This window comes from Spea bombifrons, chromosome 6, assembly GCF_027358695.1.
Source record: "Spea bombifrons isolate aSpeBom1 chromosome 6, aSpeBom1.2.pri, whole genome shotgun sequence".
Lineage (NCBI taxonomy): Eukaryota > Metazoa > Chordata > Amphibia > Anura > Pelobatidae > Spea > Spea bombifrons.
The window spans coordinates 44,791,372-44,813,806 of record NC_071092.1 but is presented as its reverse complement, the minus strand read 5'-3'; the positions used below and the strand labels follow the sequence as shown (position 1 = coordinate 44,813,806).

At 41.2% G+C, this 22,435-nt stretch overlaps 1 protein-coding gene across 6 annotated transcripts in view; it reads right to left on the bottom strand.

Moving 5' to 3' along the window:
• Window positions 1-22,435, bottom strand: part of ST3GAL3 (ST3 beta-galactoside alpha-2,3-sialyltransferase 3) — a 109,452-nt gene that overhangs the window by 23,121 nt on the left and 63,896 nt on the right. For all 6 annotated transcript variants that reach the window (XM_053468810.1, XM_053468807.1, XM_053468811.1 and 3 more), the window contains one exon: window positions 16,091-16,183. In XM_053468810.1, the coding sequence (XP_053324785.1) occupies window positions 16,091-16,183 (93 nt within the window). The remainder of the gene's footprint in view (window positions 1-16,090; window positions 16,184-22,435) is intronic.

The following is a 22,435-nucleotide window of genomic DNA, read 5'->3' as shown; positions in this document are numbered from 1 at the left end:
TTGGTTGGTGGCGTATGTAGCAAACCTAGGAGGTTGGGTGGTGAGAGAGGTAAACGTAAAGGGGGGCTCTGCGGAAATCCCCCCACGCATTTACAAGGGGCTCCATTTGAGAATGTAAAGACCCCAAAGTGGATTGACCCTTTAATTGTTATTAGTCTCCCGAAAGAGCTACAGAAAGTGCTATTTTTTTCCAAGGCTTTCTAGTTTGGGGCAGTTTGCAGAATCCTGTTTTCATCCGAGTCATTACAGTATTGTTTAATTTTATAGTCTGCTTTGTAACAGAATTTTACGGAATGCGTCAAAATTTCCGAGGACCCACATCGTAAAAAGCCTTCAAAGCCTAGAAAAGCTCCTAAAATAAAAAGTATTTGGGAATAAATGCCAACGAGAAGCAGTTAGTTGGGAAAATATTATGACTGCGCATTTACTGTTCATTTTCTCATAAAACCTAAAAACGACATCGGTCAATCTAGGGACCATTCAGGAACCATTCCGACTTAATTAAACAAAACCAAATGATTTCATTACTATGATTCAGAGAGTGGCCATTTTCAGGTAATTAGAAGAGAAAATGAAATGTAAACGATGGCCGCAGGGCATAATGTATGGTTTCCAGATTGGGGGGGGGGCCTGAGCTTTGGCCACAGACAAATTGTTCTGAGCTCGCCCGAAACAGATAATGACCATCTGCTTACACAAAATATTAACATTATTCTAGCATGGAGAGCAAATAGACCTTAGCAGATCCGTTGTGTTATTCTTTTAAGAAGCTCTCTCGACTTCTATGGCAACAGCCTACCAGTGCCAGCTTTTGTGTCACATGACACGTGATGAACAAGGCAAATTTGATTCGGCAGAGGCAAATATCTTCCAAGTTCAGCTACAATTCGCCACTGGGGATCGTGGTGGGGATCATGGGTCAGCAGTGGGGATCGTGGGTCAGCGGTGGGGATCGTGGGTCAGCGGTGGGGACCGTGGGTCAGCGGTGGGGATCGTGGGTCAGCGGTGGGGATCGTGGGTCAGCGGTGGAGATGGTGGGTCAGCGGTGGGGATCGTGGGTCAGCGGTGGGGAAGTGTTGCATTGAAGCTGTGTATGTAACCCATGCCTACCTTCAACTGCACCCACCCAATAATGGTGTCCTAATACCCTATTAAGGGTTAATTGGAATTGGTATACCTGTTATCACATGTTGTCTAGAAGCACAGCCACCTTGTTCTAACCAAGTAACCCTGTTCTTTTTATCTCCCCCCATGGGGTGCCTTGACATGGCAGGTGAGCTTGAGTGCTTTGGCCAAAGCGCTTTAGTAAATCTTCATGTTTATTTAATGTATATAATGTGCAGGTTAGGATCTGAGTGGGGTGATTTATTTTTCGCAGGAATGTAAACCGCATTTATGTGGCCGCGAGGCAAAGCAAGGTAGCTTACGTCATGGGATGAGCCTGTCAAGACATTAGCTGCCGCCGACCGTGTGCTCAATCACATACGCGGTGCCGTACCACATGAAAGCTAATCGCACAATTTATGGCATCTCTGCCAGGAAGAAGGCTCAATAAAAAATAAATTTATATTAAGAACGTGTCTCTAATCCAACGTTCTGCCAAAGCTGCAAACGGCAACGATTGTGCATAAAAAAGATCCAGAAAACTGTAACGCCATCAACATTATTCGTATATTCAAAAGGTGAAACACGAAGCTATCGGAATTCCGCTAATTTATCTCCCGCAATCTTTTATCGGTTGTTGGGAAAATGTACAAAAGCTGCTAAACTGTTTCATTCTTTATTGTATGATTTTTTTTATATTACCTTTTTATATTTGTATATTAAAATCAGAGATTTTTTTTCAGGACAAAAAAGTTTTTTTTTTGTTTTTTTTACAGTCGTGACAATTCTACAACTTCTGCTTCTTTTTCAGCCACATGGAAAAAAAGGCACTTAATCAATAATTATTTCATAAAGTAGGGGTTTTAATATCATGAGAAAATATATCAAACTAGCAGAATTTTCTGATAAATTGCCCTTCTTTTATGAACAAAATTAAATTAAAATTAATGTTTTATACATATTAACAAAAAAAAAAAGATACAGCTACAAACACTTCACAGACCTGATCCATATTCCTTTTTTAATTTTTTATTTGTTTTACTTAAATCCATCTTCTTACCAACACAACAAATAATTATTCGTTGGCTAATTCTTACTTTATAAATGTTTGTTGACTAATATCCCACTTCTACCACCATTTTTACCATTGCAACAATTAATTATTCGTTGGCTAATTCTTACTTTATAAATGTTTGTTGACTGGTATCCCACTTCTACCACCATTCCCCAACGCAACAATGAACTTGTGTTTGTGTTACCTTGAGACACCTAAGCTCGTAATGTTTACCCAGGATGTTAAGGTTAAATTAGTTTCGCTATCATTACATAAAATATTACGTCAGGCCTTTTAATCACAAGCTAGCGAGCAAATACAATGGGATTAGCACTGGTGTGGGAGTGCGAAGCACCCATCGAATAACATGGATATTCCCACCAACGATCTGCGAGGCTGATTGACTGGAACGGTTTCTGTTTGATTTGGTTAAATGGCACTTTGATTCTTTTCATGTTAGGATTTTCTATCACTGAGACAAGCTAAGCATGAACGTCTACAGCCAAACGGTGGATTTCCTACAGACAAAACGACGGCAGAGACCGGAGTTTGACAGTCATGGATGAAAGCAGGTTCTGAACACCCACACAGTATACCGCTCGATGGAAAGAGACATTTCATATACAGAACGTCTACCGAGCATATGGATTTCTATCGGGGAAAGCCTGGAATTTTGATATTCCTACAGTTAAAAGTGCACAAAGTCAACCGTTTCAGGTTCGGTGCCAACAATCTATCGGTGGCTTCTTTTTGCATCATATGATATTGAAGCAAATAAAATCCGAAGCATGCAAATTTTATTTGAGTTACAAAACACGTCTGGGAAGGGTTTGGGAACTCAGAGATGTGTTGTAATGAGCGATGTAGTTGGGACAGCACCTTTCTTTACACAACTCGTTCACAAAATGACCCGACGCGTTTACCGATGAGGTAAGAAGTGATGTATGCCCAGCAGCTAGGCATTTGCCAACTGGCAACCAGCGGGTTTCACGTTAATTGCCTCTGCAAAGCGATCGCTGGATTTCTTTTTGGAGACCTTGTTGCAACTTGTGGTTTAACCTCCATATCATCACCGCTTTTATGTCACCGGAAGCTACTGTATTCTGTGCTAAGCACCGACTATGCCCTGAGGCGCTGAGGAAAACCTCTCTTTACCGTAATGGGGTATTATTTTTCTGATTTCATGTGTCTTAACCCCTTCACTACCAGGTTTTTTTTTAGAACCATAAATACTGTACGTTTTTGCCATTTATACCATATGTGGGTTTAATGAAGATTCCCCATTTAGATTTTTGATATATCCATCCAAATTATACATCCTTTTTTTCAAGGATAAATGGGGCATTCATTTAAAACCATAGAACCATGGAAAAAAAAACAATAATTGTGATTATTAGTATGAAAAAAAATAAAATGTTCGGCAACTTCCCATGATTAAAAACATATTCCGCATACATAATTTATGTTCTAGAGACATATACATCCCTTACATGGTACCCTATACAGTAGTGTTTTTAATACTTCTGGCTTAAGGGGATTGGGGGTAGTAAATGGAGGGGGGGGTTATACTTTTTACATGTAGGGTTAGGGCAATGGGATGTAAGGGCCTTTTCTATTTTTTTATTATAATTATTTATTTGGTTTTTGCACTGTTCTCAGTGAGATATTGATAGATCCCTTTAGGGATCTCTCATACATATTATGTACACCAGTGATATCACAATGACATCACTGAGGTCACTGTGTTTTTGGTTTATTTTTCAGTTAAAAAAAATAACACTTTTTTTTAAATTTGGCAGATTCAAGGGGAGTTGGAGCTGCAGCTTCTCATGAAAGCAAACGCTTTATTTTATTTGTATTTTTTGCAGGTTTAATGAATGCATATTAAAGTACTAACAAAATACATTAATATGCAGTCTTTGTTAAGTGCCAGGGAGCTTGAGTGACCATTAAATCACTCGAATTATAAAAAAGCTCCCACTAAACATATTTTGCTCGGGGCTCCCAAAAACTGCCTACGCAACTTCTGGCCATTCCAGATTACAGAATGACTACAAGGATCAGGGGGGCATTTTTCTTGGACCGACATAACGAGCCATTTTACGACAGGAAGCAAAAACCATCTTATTCCAGATAACGAGACGTTACCTAAATCCTGTTATCTCTGCTTTAACAGGTTCTAGAGGAAAAGAACAGATTTGCGGCGAGGGACATTAGGTTAGCAAAGAGGAAGTCTTTATATCCAGCCACTAGCGGATTTACATCACGTGCAACAAAAACAAAAGACGATCCAAGGATGTGATTCAAACGTAGCACCTGGAACGAAAGATTCCACCGAGTCCGGGTTTATAGAAAAGAACGGGGGGTTGCTGTGACGTCTCTCGTTTCAACAACGCAAGATGTTTCTCCTGCAGTTGGCTTTGCCTCGTAATCTCGTATCAGTACAACCCTGTGGATGGCACATCATCTTTATGGAGCCCCATCATCATCATCTTTATGGAGCCCCAGCTGATTCCATATTGCTAATACCCTCCGGTGGGGTATTTAATATCATCCCAGCTCATTTACGACCCACCATCTGAAGTCACATAAACCCATAAAGAGAGGTACATGAAAGGAAACATTAACTTATGGAACTCCAAGCTCCAGCTAGCCTATGACACCTTCAATGGTCAATAAAAGGATGTTACTACATACCGTCTCTATAATGGATGATAAATAAATAATAAACTTATTTTCATTAAAACGTTTCCATTTAAAAAAGTGACCAACGATGCTTGGACTGAGCACGTTATCATCTTGGGGTCTGTTTCGGCTTCTATTTTGGCAGGTGTTAGCAGCAGTTTGTTGGGTTTGTATGGCTGGCACATGCCATTTGGTGAATGGGCATGGGACCAGGGACCCTGCGCTATGAAGGGTTCCCCTTGACTCATGTTTCTTGCGTGACTAGCCGAGTTCATCCAGGAAAAAGCCACCATTAATGTATTGAGACAACCATGAGTTATACGGGTCAAACTCACTAAAGTCTGGACCTTGTAGTAGGATGTCATTCTTGATCTCACTGTTTAGTGAATATACCCCTTTGTAATACTGGAGAACAGCCAAACCGCATTCACTGTGCAGTTATTTTGGCAGATAAATTATGCTATATATTCAGATGGCAAGTAAACAGCTGAAAGTGGATCCAGCAGGGAGTACCCTTATTTAGCAGCAAAAACTATACAAAACTCTGGGTCTTCTTCCAATTCCGATGTTTAGTAAACAGCTTTGTTCACTGTTTAGCTTACACATATTTTATTGTTGGTACATGATTTAATTTATCATGCGTTCATAGTAGTTCTAGGTATTTTCCCTTTAGAACAGGACTGAAGGAGGACTTCCCACATTCCCAGAGCGGCTCGCGGTGACGATCCATTGACCGAAACCAGCTGCTTCTGTTTTTTTCCACCCCATACAAAGTGGCTCCAACAGCCCATCTCCAACCCAAATGTGCCAGGATCTTCGTGTCTTCTCCAAGTGGACTAAATACTATTCAAGGGGCTGTTCCACTAATCAAAGCAATGCTCTTGTTATCCTTAGCTTCTCTGTCACAGCCAATCAGTGGCTGCTTTTGTTCCCCATAACAATTAAGCATTCCCTTAAATAATCATGAATGGGGCAAAACTTCACAGTATTCAAGAATTAATTACGGAAAGGGTTTGGGAATAGGGCGTTAGTAGGAATTGCGTTTCTAATGCTCTTTTTAGTGCCTAGTAGGTAAAAAATAATAGCACCTTTTATTTGTTTTTTTTTGCTTCTTGTAATTTTGGTTTATTTAGCACAGATGTTTGGCAAGAGTTTTTCGGCCGCCATTCAGTGGTTTAATAAAGGCAACATATATAATAACATATATCACATATATAATCGCATACAAGAGATGCAAGGGAACACATTTAACAATGTAATTATCTTTTAATACTTGGCACATGCCCAGAAAACCCCAGTCATATGTGACCCGAGCTCTTAAAGAACCAGTAAAAATAGGAGCGAGGTGGTTACTGGTAAGAATTAGTCGATGTACACGTCTCGCCCTTCTCCAAGGTGCTGGCAGACTTTGATGAAACTTTAATTTTCCTATTAAAATGTATAAATTGAAATACGTTGCTAAAATGTACTTTTGCTCTGTTATGTACATTATTCCTGTTCTTTTGAGGTTCATTTCACAGTATAATCAACGTGGCCTTTTAGAAACAGCTCGCCGAGACGAGACGAGACGTTCTGCCCTCAACTGCTGAGACGTTCTGGGTTTTAGAGAAAGCGGCCGAGAAACACAGATAAAATAGAAACGTTTAACGGGAAACCTGATACTTGTATTGTCTTCCTGATGTTTTTAGAGAGCATACAGAATTTTGGTCGCCGACCAACAAAAAATAGCTGAGATTATCGACATGCCTGCTATAAAATGGAGCGATAAAATAAAATCCCGGGGCTCCATACCATTTACATATATATGTCCAATTATGTAAATGGGGATTTTGTGCTGAAATTGAACGTAAGCAATAGTATCTTTTTTTGACTCCGGTCACGTTGATGTTCCACAGAGAAGGTCATCTTCAGTGACAGCGATAAAAGATATGATTTTTCTTCTTTTTTTTTTGCCATAAACATTTCCTTACGAAAGCCCACTGGCCTGAGTCACCCCATCTGGGAAAGCAGAGCCCGGGATCGCTCGGCACATCTGGAATTTACATGCGCTCTTCCTGTCACATGCTTATCAATATACAGAAGAAATGTCAGATAAACGCCACAAGGAATGCTAATATTTGGATATCTGTATCCTTTCTGTCCGCGTTTCTTGCTGGATCACAAGACCTCGAGTCATTTGCTCGCAGGGCGCACTGAAGCAGATGGAGCTTTCTCGTGAGATTGAGTTTAGATGGCTTAACGTTTGGCTAGCGGCATGGAGCCGCTGCAGGAAAGCATAAAAAATATATATATATGAGCGATACTGGCGCCTGAGCCTGTAAAGCAGGGAAATAACTATTATAAGACAATTTTATTGTGGCCTGTTTTATCACCTAAACAGCGTTCACAGAAAGATTGTAAATCTGCACATTGTTTCGCAGCACCAATCATACATCATATAGCGCTGGATCCGCCTGCAGGCGAGAACGGGCAGGGAGATGCATTCGGCCGAATGCATCTCCTGCAGGGCATTAAGCTGGGGGGGGAATGCATTTGGGTGGAGTTAAAGTGCATTTGATAATTATTATTAACCATACTTGTATGTCCTCATTCCCAGTTTTTGGAAATAATAGATGTAACATGCGAAGAGAACAGATTAGTCTTTAAAGCTTGCAATCTATTTAAGTTACTAGAGATGGCAGTGAAAGGAGACCCCCTGTTGACACACAACCTTTGGAAAGTCGTCACAATTTAGAAACATTATATATTATATCAACATCCATGGCGTTGTATTGTGCTTCAGACTTTGATAACTTGTATCCTGCTAAGAGTGTCTATTGTGTCAGGTCAACTTAACGCTTCCCTGAATGTGCCATTAAAGAAGCCCATGGGGCCACCGTTTAGATCGACGATAGACTGGCTCTGGTTTGTTATCGGCTTATGGTTATGGTCTTGGTGTAAAATAATGCACTTGGGACATAAAAATCCAGAGGTAGATTACAGTACTAGGGGTAATCTGCTGTCAGCAACAACAGAGGACAGGGATTTGGGAGAAGTTATTCTGGAGGACTTCTAAAAGATAAGAAGGCAACGCAACAAGAAGCAAGCAGCGTGCTGGGTTGTATGGCTAGTGGCATACGTAGCATAAAGAGGAAAGGGGTTAATAGCACCTTACAGGCCTCTGGTCAGAACTCATCTAGAGTGTCCTGTACATTTTTCGAGAGACCCCATCTCCAGAATAATACAGTCAGAGAAGCAGGATTAATGGTTAGATGAAAGTTTTAGGATCTGGATATGTCCGGCTTGGAGGACAGAAGAGCGAGAGGAGATGTGTAAGAAACATTTAAATACATGAAAGGAATGGGCAAAGTATAGGAGGGAGGAAAAGAGGTTATAGGTGAAAACCAAAGGGTCAGAGGTTTAGGTGGGCATAAGGCTACCCTGAAAATAAAACAAGGCCAAGAGCCAAATAAGGTTTTAGGTTTTTACAGCAAGGCAGACTAAATGCACGCATGGTTCTTATCTGCTGTCAAATTCTACATTTCTGCGTCTCTTGAAGAGGGAAGGAATCAGTGTCTGGATCTCATTGCCCGGTGAGATTAATCACAACCCATGGACAGCGCTGGCATGTATTAGCAGGGTGATTATGATGGATATTCCGCAGAGGTCTTCTTTAATAAGATTTGTAAAGGTACCTCTGTGAACTCCCGAACCCTGATCCCCATTTTTCACAATGAGATGCCAAGTTACAGTGCGATCGACCTACGGACGGATGAGTAGAAGCTTTTACCGAGTTCATATTCCTTGCTGCTCTGGGGAGTTTTATTCCGGCCTCGGGGTAAATGGGCATAGATGACTTACTGGAGAATCTCTTTATCGTGATCCAATTCTATACTTTGCCCAATTGTAGCAAACTAACGTTCTGGAATAGTTTTAATTATGGAAACCCTATCAGTAATGGAAGATACCCAAGTTTTAGGCTAAAGTTAATAGGCAGAGGCTTTCACGGTTCGCGGAATCAGACGGTTCCCAGTCTTGTCCTTGTGTTGCTTGACTTCTTGACAGATGCTTCATTTTATTTTATTTTTTTTAAATATTCCTGAATTCAGCTTGAATATTGAAGAATTAATTGGTTATCCAGTACACTAAATGTCATATACAAACCATTTTTCACACACATACCTGAAGTTGAAAAAAAAACCCTGTTATTACATATCAGTGTTTTAAACTAGCACATTGTGCCGACCAATAGTAAACAAGGAGCACCCAGATTCAGCTTCTTATTGGATACTTAGTTTGCATACATTCTGTAAACATCATCAAATCCCATTAAAGCGTGTCGTCCCCTTTAAGAGTCTTTGTAAACTAATTGAGAAAGACTGTCGTCTCTTGTAACCGTAACTCGGGATGATGTATGATTGAATTTCAATTTACTGGTTCTGCTTTGTATTGCACCGAAGGTTAAATTCTGACCTTCCCAAGTCACTCGTATCAATTAATCTCTTTGCTTGCGGTATGCTGCTTTACCCGCTTTAAACACATTTGGTTCTTATTTATTTTCCTTTAATTTTCCATCAGTGGAAACCCTCCTGATTGCTGCGACGGTCTGTTCTTTCTCTACGGAGAGCCGGGCCGAAAACAACTGTTAAATTGTCAGGAAATTACCCTGTCGCAGGCCTTTTAATAAAGCCTGTAACTGTCTCTTGGTCGCGGTAGCATTAAATCATCAGGGTTCTGGCTTAAAGATCATCCACTGGCATCCATAAGATATAAGAGAGATTCATATATAATATATTATATATATATATATATATATATATATATATCATATATATATTATATAGAATATATATATTATATAGAATATATATAAACATTTAAAAAAAAATATGAAAATTCCTCCCATGCATTTGCAAAGGTAACACTGAGTAAATTTAAAGGGACCCCTCGGCTATCATGTATGGTATGTCCTGATGAAGGCTCCGTGTAGGAGACCGAAACGTCGATATGACCGAAACGAATAATATTTTTGTACTTTAATATGAAGTACTGTGAGTGCTCCTATTTTTTCCATGGATGTCTAATTGTGGTCAAGATCAGCACCGGGGCGAGTAAATTTATGGATTAGAGTGTGCCTTCTATTCTTGACTTCTTTTGAATAATTGTTTAAGTCTTAGACCTCCGCTGTCTCTGTGCCTAGGGGTTTCTAGCTTGTAGCTAAACTGTATTTGAACACACACACACACACACACACACACGCACACACATACACAGGTCCTGTAAGTAGATTACACAACGCATACCAAGACAGCTGGTTCATGGATCCTCTGCTCAATCCGAACGTCCCAATAGCTTGTGAAATTACACGCTCTATTTCACGCTATCTCAATCATCAAAATTGCTTATTCCTTCCAGGCACATGTGGGGAAAATGTGGGTTTTAAAAAATATACATCCAAGACCAGTTCTTCATAGTGTTATCTACCTTAAAGCGACATCACCAGGAAATATATATTTTTTTTACTATTCCATTTAGCTAGAAACACAGTGGAATAGTAACGTGGTAACAAAATCTATTGGGGATACAAAAGGTTTCTCTTTTACCCTAATGTAACCAGAAAGTCTCCAGACACGGATATATGTATACATTTTCGCAGGTAGCAATACTTTCCTGCCACTGATTGGCTGCTTCAAACAGCCAAAAGTAATGTAGAAAAGGGACTTTGTAAGGGGCGGTGAGCTGCAGTTCTGGAGCTGCAGCTTCTCATACTGTAAAGCGACCACTTTTTCTTCTGCTTTTACAGGTAAAGAACGTATATTAAGGTACGTACAAAGTACATTGCCATACGTTCTTTGTTGGTGAGCCTGTCATGGATTGGAAACCTTACTGAAATATACGCAATCCGTGCATTTATATCGCTTACACAACGGATGAAATAAATACATTTTGGTCGTGTTACACAGCACTTGTAATGTATTGCTTTTTTTCTTCCAAAATATCTTTTTTTGTGCATTTAACTTTGTTTTCTATAGTTTCTATGGTCTTTGAGGCACATTATCCGCAATTTTCTGGTGCTAACACGGAGTTCATGGTAGGCCTTTTTAGCGACAAATGAAGGAATTAGCGTGACTTTTAGGGCTGTAGAACCCTGCGATCCCCTCATACCCAGCAAACATTCCGAGCTCCTAGAAAAGAGGAGCCCCCAGGGGAGGAAAGAGGATTATATTCGGTTATACTCGAGAAATACATATCTTCTCTTAGGTCTAAAGGCATGATAACTATGGAATGTCTCACCCCATCGAGTCCTCGCTCCTACCTTCCTTAAGATGTTGACTGCATGCCTCAGCGCCTTTGATGGACTCCTCTTTGACCCGCTCTCATCTCTTTGATCAGCTAAACCGCCAAATGCGCCCGAGAGACAAGATCATTTTTTACGCTCTGCACGGTGACCGCTACCCCGGCCACACAACGGGAGTTTTATTTCCAGCCGTATGATCTTCTAGATCACCAGAGATGGAGAAAAGCTAAGCGAGTGTCTACTTAACGCACGTCACCTCCACCTGTGGCTGGGCAAACGCGTGGGAGACGATGCGATAAGCCACTGATTGGCTGCTTGAAATGTCGGAGCCAGGGAGGAGGAGGGCAGCAGCAGCTGCAGGGCTACAGCTTCTACCTAAGTTACATTTTTTTTAATAATAAATATTGAAATATTTACCAAGTACTGTCCCTTTTACAATACAGAAGTCGTAGCAGCATTTTAACCCTTAAACCATCCTGCCTGATTATATTGTGAGTCATCCAGAGCTGTGGAATATGATCTACCAGTGACAAAAAGATATGACCCAACGCAACGCGTCTGGATTCCTTTCCCAGGCACATTGTGAAGAAACGCGTGGCTGTGTTGAGGAAAAACGGTCTTTTGTTTGACTTGTCTGGTTTAGAATATAGGAGACCTCTCACGCCACATGGTCGGCGGCCATACAGTGTTTCTCTGATACGTATCTCTATTAAAGGTCTGAGATGAGACCACTAAGTGCCACTAGACAGGAAAACCCCCCGTATCTTCGCAGGGCATCGGGGAGACCGCACTTCACACAAGGTCAAGGAACAGAGGTCGTAATGTATAGGAAACAGAACCTCTTTCATTTTGTCTGCGAGTGAATAACGCTCCCGTTTGCCACCAGCCTTCTCACCCAGCCGCAGCAATTTACAATAATCTGTAATACTTTAACAGAAAATCTTATTTCACCGCTTCTCTCCCTTTATTCCTCATCTTCCTAGAGACATTAAAACTGTAAAATGATGTCATACCATAAACTAATTTAAAGTAATTAAATTTGCCTTTTTTTAAATCTATAAAAAGGCAAATTAAAAGCATTATAAAAAGCTGGCAAGCGGTAGGGTATAGCTGCCATCAGGCGTACGCGTAGGAGAAAAGTTGGAAGAACATCGCTGAAAACGTTACTAAAGTTACTAAACAAATCTTGGATACATTTTGGTTTCTTCTCACTCTACCAGGGCCCGTCTTTCCATCGAGGAATCCCTCTAGGAGTAGACTTACAGGGTCACCACTCAAGCCCTGCTATAAACAACGGTTCCTGGACAATGCTGGAGGAAGAAGTGGTCTACTTCTAGATTGTAAGCTCTTTGAGCCGGGCCCTCCTCACCTGTTTCTGCAAATTGTTTTGTTACATGTTACGACCTGTCCACCCATTGTACAGCGCTACGGAATATGATGGCACTATATAAAACAATAATAACTTGTACTGTGATGTCTCTTGATGTGAAAGAGAGTGGGGCACTTAAGGGTGAGCTTTTTTGGGGGGTGCCAAGTACCCTAAAGAACCAGAGGAAGCCTAACATTTACAATGTGGACTGCGACAACCTGCTAAGATTAAAAAAAAAAAATTTCTGGGACAAGAATTGCATTAACACAGAGGAATAATTATCATCGTCATCTTTTATTTATATTGCGCCAACAATTTTCGCAGCCTTCCTTAAAATACATATATTCAAAGGGTCTGGGCAAAACTATAATAGATAGAGACGTCCCATACATTAGGTATAGAGTCCCTGCTCTGAAGCTTGCATTATGGCTTCTGATTATCCCCATCCATGGAAAAAGTAGATGTTTTAGGTTCAAACTAGAGTCGTTATTCTCAAAATGGTTCATTTAAAGGGCATACTGAGATTGCGCTACTTTTAACACTTTGCCTCCTACGATGCTTTGCTGTACTCTACGTCGCCTCCTCAAAGAGGATCTCTGCTAGTGAGATGGCAAATAAAACAGAATAAATAAAATGATTTCAGAAGAGATTGCTAGATTGTTGCAAGCTCAAGCATCAAGATTCCAGGGATACACCGACTCAATCATTAGTATTCTACCAAGTGATACAAAGATGATGTTTTGGGGATTTCCCCCGCAAAAATGAGATTCATCTCTTTTTATTTCGTTGCTTTTTTCTTTTTTATCTTTCAAGGTCAAAGCCCAGCCGGCTAGTTAGTACCCGATACGTGGTGCCTGACCGCTCTGGGGGACTACAATACTTCCCCCAATAATAATGCCTTTCCTGAAATCCATGAGCGTTCTGTCAGACCCATAAATAAAAATCAGCTCTTAATGTGTCTTGAAGGCAATTTTTCACTTCCCGGTTAATTTTAGGTGTCTTCAAGAGGAAAGAGTCTTATCTTATGAATTAGAGTGCAGTTTGAAAGAATGTTCCCCGGGGGTATCGGGGTATTTATTCCACTTTTGCCTTATTTAACTGTAAATAACAGTTTAGCAGAGAGAATGGTTGCGATCAATCATACTGAACTTACCATTTGAAAAGTTATGTTATAAAGTGTCCAAACGTTTTAAGTATATAGACTGTTTCCTTTGGAAATGATTTATTGGGTTAACATGTGTTTTAAATCCTAACGACAAATTTATCCATTGTGCAATATGTTACAAGCCTTCCTCACAGGAAAGAAACGTCATAGAATCTGATCACAGGAACATGCGGTTTGACAGCAGATTCGTTTGTCTGCATGTTTTCCTACCTGTTGTAAGACCACAAATGTTACTTGATCCTTGACCTCTGCCACACTTGTCTGTGTTTACCCCATGTATGCATTCATTTCTACCGCTTCTGCCATACGGCTTTTTCACATTCGTCATCACGAATGTGCATTTATTTTTATGGTGAATACAATTACCATACTATAAGAAAACAGTCTGTCGCCAAAGGGTATGTCTGGGAACGCTTGGGTTTTGCCCAGAGACCCTCGGTGCCCCAGCACACAATGCAAGGCCCATAAAGACATGGTTGGATAAGTTAGATCTGGAAGAACTTGACCGGCCGCACAGAGCCCGGACCGCAACCCCATCCAACACCTTTGGGATGAACTGGAATAGAGAATGCGAGGTGTCCAACATCAGCGCCTGACCTCACAGACGCTCTACTGGATGAATGGGCGAAAATTCCCACAGAAACCCTGGCAAATTTTGTGGAAAACCTTCACAGAAGAATGGAGGCTGTTAGAGCTACAAAGGGGGAACCAACTTCATATTAACGTCTTATAATACTCATATTTTATGTATTTAGAATGTGACATCATCACGTAATATCTTACTAACTACAGAGTAGAATCACATTTTAAAAAATGGAAAATGACACGTGACCTCGTAACTCTATTAGAAAACTTTCATGATTCATCGAGGTCTTTCTACAACATCTGAGGATTTCATGTATGTTTTGGGCAGTAATTGTATCAATGTTTAAACTACATTTCTAGGTATCAGAGGACATGCAGTCTTATAATAGCTATGGAGACCTGTTCGGCTTCTGATCGTCAGGATTTTGGCATTAGAGTAATGGAATCTTGAATAATTCTAGATTCCATGCAAACACATGGAGCAGGTTGTGCAGCTGAACACTTTTTGCTCCTTTTATTTATTTATTTTTACGGCGTGTAGCAGACACCGATTTCGTGGTGAGATAATGAACTTTGTATTGCATTGTATGCAGAATAAATCCAATTAATCTTTATCTTCCTTCGAACAACTTTATCACGACGGCACAAACCGCGAAGCAGATGGTGATTTAACGCACAAGGTTAATTATTTTCGCTTGTGCCTTTTTCGACACGGTGTCAATCCCTGCCATGGCGGAACGTCGATGAAGATAAAGGTGGCGATGATGCGTGCAGTAAGACGGAACGTTCTAATTACATGCTCGCCGTTTCCAGTAAACCCTCTAGTCGTGGCTTGTGCTAAAACACTTTAAAAGCTGGAAGTAATTGAAGAATGCCAATAAACACACTTCAAGGTGTGGAGGGGGGATAAAATGCTTAAAAATGTAACATTATTAGTGTAATTGGAAGAAAGTTAATGATGAATTGTAAACGCCAGTTTATGATGCGCCATAAGGAAAGCTAGTCAGGGCTTAAAGGGGGACCGTCGCATTCCACGTTTTGCTTTTCCATAGGTTTAATTTCTTTGAAAAAGATATATTTTATAGCAGCGAGGGACTTTTTTACCTCTAGGAGAAGGCGGCATGAATCGTGACGCAGAACTCAACTTTAGTAAGGGTTCATCATCCTAATGTTATGAAGCGTGTACTTAAAAAAAGCGTTATCCTCCAAAACTAATTAAAGCCCCCCCAAAAATCCGTAATGAGCAACTCCACCAGCAATTTACAGCAAAAGGTTGTGTCCGCAGAATCGTTTTGTTTAGCAGACGCTGCCGGGGTATTATTTAATTCTGACGAGAAGAAACCTTCACCGAGGGGACGTTCCTGTTTAGCTTACGTGTTTCCAAAGATATAAGATCAAGGGTGAAAAAGAAAAAGATTCTTCAGTGAGAGAGAACCGGCGTCTCCGGAGACCCCCGATGGGTATGGAAAGGGGCAATTTCTGCCCAATGACCTTAAAGCCCAAGTGATCCTTCCTGAAGTCCTGACGCTATAGGTAGTCACATGACCTAAATGCTACAACATTTTAATGCAAACATGCATGGGATAGACATACGGCTCCTGGATCTAAGACGAGACCAACGACGATTAAGGTTTGAGTCTTTACAGCAGGAGAAACGGGCGACTAGACGGGGGCCGAATGGGGCCGATCTGCTGGCAAAATTCGGTGTTTCTATGTTTTAAACAATCACAAAAACTTGATTGTTATTCCACGATTGATCCAAGAGGGAGGAAAGGGGCAAACAAAACCTTTTTCACCCAATTCTACTTCTAATGATGGTATTTGCAGATTTTACAGTAAAAAATGACTTACTTTGGGAAAATGGCAGCCATCAGAGAAGAAGCATAGCCCGGCTTGCAGACGCCGTCAGTGAAATTTGCGTACCTCGTTGCAAGTTCTGCTGGTCTGTAACAAAAAAACAGAAAAAAAAAACAAGTGTGAGTGGAACGATAGAGTTTGGTATCTTGTAAAGGAAACGATTAATCTTATATATTCACGCCTGACAGCAGCCATTATCTAACACCAAATGAATCAATAAACAGATAAATGTTTTCGATGCCTTGGTAAACAGTTTCTTTTGCTACAGAAAGGAAATATTTACTGTAGCAATTTTTTCACGCTTTATCGCTTAATCCCAGTGTTTGTGTTGGCTGTCATTGCATGTTTTGAAAAATGCGATTATTTCTTTTCATTGACCGGGAACCAAAGCCCGCGCATGTGAATGATCGTCCCGGATTCCGGCCATCATCTTGCGTTCGTTGTTCTTCTCTGTTTAGTTAATTTTTGTGGGTACTTTTATTTTGAAATATATGGATTGAGGGAAGAAATATTTGACAGCAGATCACAACATGAAATGTGAAAGGAAGCCAGAACGGGATGAAGCCGTGTCACGTGTGTGTGTGTCTGACTACCATTAAAGAGACCGTTTACTGTCCCGGACAATCATACTAAAGAAGAATACCATAAACATTCTTCAAAATGGGAGAAAAAAGACCACCGCTGTTCAAAAGTTTGGGGTCACCTAGAAATGTCCTTGTTTTTGAGAAAAAGAAAACAGATTTTGACCATTAAAATAATTATTCATTAAAATGAATAATAAATTAAATGGTTCAGAAATCCAGCGCAGACAGGGTTAATTTTGTAGCTGGAAACGCCTGATTTTCAATAGAATATCTTCATAGGTGTACAGAGGTCCTTTATCACTCCCATCACTTCTGTGTTCCTATGGCCCTTTATCACTCCCATCACTCCTGTGTTCCAATGGCCCTTTATCACTCCCATCACTCCCATGTTCCAATGGCCCTTTATCACTCCCATCACTCCCATGTTCCAATGGCCCTTTATCACTCGGGATTGGGGGAAAGGGCCAAATGCAGAATCCCTATATGCATTTGAAAGGGGGACACCACGAAATGTAAAGGGACCCTGCAGCTATCATATAATGGCTGGCGTAGTGTTGTTTCATGCTTGGTTCTTCAGGAGGTTTGCGGTGGATCTGTTGCTGAAAGTGTCCTTTCTTAAGCCTCGCTTCATAACAAGACAAGCGCGGGTGGCACCATCACTAGTTACTTTCAACTAAATTCATACCCCCCAAAAATATTTAAAACAATACACGGTTATGCCTGGCATGAACTCATATAAAAATGCAGAGCAAAACATACACAGAGTAGTAAGGTTTCTTCTTCTTAAATCTTATTAAATAAGTGAGAACGCATTTTGAGACCAGTGATAAGCAGGAATTACAGGATAAATGTAAATGACAGCGGTAAAAAACTATTATTTTCTATGAATAAGGTAGGGAACAGTTGGCCAACTACATTGTCTGATGAGCACCATGAGGTTGAGGAGCTTCTACTCTACTTTTCCGTGGTGGGTCACGTGCGTCAAGACGTTTACGTCACGTTAAATGAACATCATGGCACACAAATGTGTTTTAGGAAGCACACAGACTCGACACCTCCATTGCCCCGTCAGCAAGTGGATATTTGAAGTTTCTGTACCACTTTCACAGGGATGGTTGTTACCTGCGGAAGGTCTCACTAGCTACGTAGCCTGAGTGCTGCTGTGAAATGCCTGAAATACCGGTACTCGCATATCTGATCTATACACAAAAACAAACACATGGTGTTGCTAAGCTGATAACGTTCACAAGTACAAAGTCTGTCACTGGAGGCAGGTTAGAGGCGAGCGCCCGCTTCACTATCGGTGATCCTCAAGACAAGTACTGTTCAGCAGAGTTCACGCCAGCTAGTGTTTCACTGACTATTCCCCTACAAGACAAGTCAGCACAAACAAATGTATCTTCCCATGTAGCTTCATGTCCATTAAACTACACATCATATGAGTGATGGGGCTCAGCCTTTAGCCTTTTTAAACTGGAAGCAGCTGTGTGCGTGACCAGCCGCCGGCGACTCTAGACGCAGAAGCCGGAGTTGCTTGTCCAGGTAATATTCTAAATGGAACCCTGAAAGTGGTCTAAGTCCTCAAGTGCACAGTTGGTAATTGTAATTACTATTATTTAATACAATTTATAAGTGACCCATTAAATGTACACGCTTGGAGAGATGCCACGTCATGATCTGCGCACAAGCTTTAAGGTTGGAAGGTAGCCCATCTTACTGTTCTTCTATTTCCCTTTACTTGTATGGGCCCATAAAGAGCACACAGACACTTGATATACACTGTGTGAGTTGCCTGGCAGCCGCACATAGATAAGAAGGATATTTTGGACTCCCCTTATCAGGTGACATGGACACGGTCGCTGGGTTTCTTTGCTCCGTTCTCTTTGCCAATATTGTCGTGCGCTATATTCAGAATGCCATCTAAAAAAAAAAAAATCTCTGAAGAAAGAACCTAGTAAGCGCCATGCATGCCTGCCAGGGCTAGATGGTCCTTCTCGACAACATAACGCCCGGGAGGAAGATGCTCAACAGCCAACTCAACAGCCCAAGAAAAGGATAACTCAACTTCTCTGTATCAGGCCCATGAGTACAGATAAAAAGGAGGAATGCACTGAGCATCGCCATAAAGCATCAGCTCAGTGTGGTGTTTCAGCCAGGAAAGTCACCCAAAATATCACATGACTGACAGCAATGGCGGCTCCAGGAGGAAAAAAAAATGTCCATGGGACTTCCACTTTAAGGACAAGGAATGAAATTTTGTACATAAAAGAACACGTGTCTGTCTGACTAAACGTAGTCAAACACAAAACAATAACAGCGGTACTGGTTACAGCTAATTTCATAGTCCGGGTACACAATAGAGGGTGTGTGAATGTACACAAAAAACACTAAAAAATGTTCCACTGAAAGATCAAAGCAATTCATTTGGTAACATAATAGGGCATTAATCTATCGTGTGGTGTATTAGTACTTTATTAAAACTACATATAGTGTGTGCTTTTGTTTTTTGGGAAATATTTAGTTCATTTTATTCTTACCCCAAACTCAATTTAAGGTCATCCCAATGTTTGATGCCCTGTAGCTTCCATTTATGTTCAACTCTAGCCTCCCCTTTCTATTTCTCTGCTCACACTTACCCCCATTTTTGTCAAATTACCCTTCACCCTTCTCTCCAAGTCTCAATGGTACCTTGTGTATTCATTCCTTAATATTCGTTTATCCTTAGCCCCTTCCTGCTCTCACTCCTCTTATCTTTAGCCCTTTCAGATTCTCTACTATCTCCCTGTTATGGCAGACAGCGGAGAGCCAGGGTCTGGGAAATCCAGACTGCCCAGAACACGAGTCTACATCGTGATCGAACCACAACCAAGGAGATGCCTGGAGATTCTCTATAGAATGTCTATGCAAAGCACACATACATATTGAGTCTTCAGCCTTCCCAAGGTAATCCAAATGAAGGCAAACAAAACCCAGAAAGGAGAGAAAAATTCCTTTATGACCCCACGGACAGTCATAATAATTCGATATCAAATTGTTTACCCACGAAAAAAACCTTCATTACCAAAAAATAATTCAGATTATATCTGGATGAGCCACCTTTGGCTCAAGATGAGCACCCGGGTCTGTGAAGAGGGTCCTGGCACCACTTGGCCACCTCTACCACCACCACTAATTCAGATCGTTCTTGAAAGCCTCCATGGCACCTGGGGCCACCATCTCCACATGCAATGCATTCCAGAACTTTACATCGCTGAGAAGAAAATCCTTCTCTGTTTAAGACAGAACTGCGGGTCCTCTGATTGTAATGAGTGGCCTCTTGTTATCCACACAAGGTAAACCTTTAGACACCTATTTTCTAAACCAAATAAATCAAGTTTAGTTAAATGGTCTCATAGATCAAACCCTTCATCGCCTTAATTCATCTTGGGCACCTCTAAGGCTGGAAAGAAAACTATTCTGAAGCAACGCTTCCTAAAACATGAAGTGGAAGTTCAATACGTAACATTCAAAAGGTAAGCGTGCCCAGTAATGCGTAGCTTTGGGAATGATACAAAAAAAAAGCATTAATTAGGGATTCTGGGAAGAACTGATGTCAGAGGGATCATTATATGACAACATTGTTAGAACTGTGTTTTTAGAAGGAGAAAGCATTCTGTCACCACATGACTCACACAAAAGCTTGCCGGGGTGTGGTGGTGTAGAAAGTTAATTTGCGGCTTGTATGAACCACAATGCCCCAGGACAGCTTGTTAATAGCTCAGGAATGCAATGCAGCTTCTGTTCTCCGGCAATCGGGGCAGAAGTCATCGGGGATGATCTAGCCGGGCTTCTCATGGATGTATCCTAGCCTATCGTGCATTTAATGCCCTGCGCATGTTTAACCTTCGCATGGCCAGTGGGGTGTGTGCGCTCCCCACAATAAAAGGGCTGATTTTCCATATGGCCTTGGCCAGCAGCTGAACAGGAGTTATGAGACTGGGGACCGGCAACAATGTTCCTCACCAGTTCCGCTTTGTATTGCCGTGCGGTGTAGTTGGTGGCAAAGGGAAATCTTGCTTTGCTCAATAGTAACAAAATTGACCCAAACTGCAACCAACCACCTCGGTTGCACCCAGAGGAACCCTACTATCAAGAGGACTCGGGGCAGCAGGGAGAGCTACAGGTGGGTCTACTCACTGAACCAAGATTTGGGTTTTGATAAACATCAACCCCACAATCTATTATAAACAGCCAACCCTAAGGATGTTCTCCAGAAAGAATGCCTGATCTGGTCCTGCATGATCCATGGTTATTAAAAAGTTTTTCCTCAAGACATTTCAATGATTTAACTATACATTATACAGGGCCAGCTCAGCTCTTCCTGCGGGAGAAGCTCACTGGGGCTGGACCTTTATAATCCATTGTGATATCAGGGAGTAGAAATGTTCATCTGGCCTGCAAACTCCCAAACAAAGTGAAGAAGCCTTTGGTGTCCATCGGTGGCCTCCTTCTGACAACACTTCCATGTTTCATGTTACAGTCAGTGCTAAAAGCACAGAGATGTACACACAGAAACGTTCCGTATACATTGTTCCCGGACTAATAAACGTTACGGCGTGGGTTCACATTCTGAAAGGAAAAAAAGAGATGGGATTCCTTTGCTAACCGTGCTTTGGCATGACAAGGGAATCACATGTGGACATCTTGCGCGGTGCTTGTGCCCAGAGCTTACATTTTTTGGGAAGCTGCCACGTATGGACCTTAGTGGCAGTATATATAATAATATGTAATACAGCATACCCCCAACGTTTCAGGTGTACAGATCGGGACCTGTGTCGCTTAGTATGGTTAGAGGGGACAGCACTGGACCACCATAGGTTTTTCACCCCCTGCTTTAATCTTTCTTTACCTCCCTGGGCTGGTCTGGGGGGGGCAGAGGATCTCTCCAACCAGCCCATGGTCCCCAAATCGTGACTGTTGGGAGTTATTATAAAGGGAGGTTTATACTCTTGAAAGCTCATCCTAAAAACGTTAGTACGCTAACAAGCTTTAACACCGTATTTAGACCAACTGGACTAACGCAGCTCTACTTGGTGTAGCTACAGAAAAAGTGAACTCTACAATAGATCAATCAAAAAAAAAAAAAAGAGTAAAAAAAAGAGTAAAAGTGTAAAACACCTGGAGTTTTACCTATCCCTTTAATGTTAAAAATAATAATAGAAAAAAGGCTAACTTTATCTAGCAAGAGAAGATAAAGTTACAGGAAAGAACAATTTATATAATACGAGAACACGGCATCTTTTCGTGAAAATGAATAGGCTTTTATGGTGAAACACGGCACCTTTTCATGAAAATTAATGGGATTTTATGGTGAAACGTCATCGCAGGCGGTTTATAAAGCGCTATCAGTAATAACGTTGGAATGTCCCCTGTAACGTAACGAGTTCTACTTCTGTGGGAGAAGAAACAGGAGTTTTATAGAGGAAATCCAGTCCGTTCACGTTTGCCGCTCACTGGCACTCGGACAAATACACCTTAGATGATCGAACCCGTGACGATCACACACACACAGGATGGAGCGATACAGTGTTCCTTTATTCAACGTATAACGTAAAGCAATTAAAACACGGCAGACGGAATGTGATCCCCATCTCGCTACATTACTTCCTCGTGCATTTTTTACGAGTCTCTCCGACTCGGGTCAAGTTTCATTGGGTGGTTTTGCAGAACGAGGAAAGGGAAGGGGGGGGGTAGATTTTTTTTATTTATTTTTTTC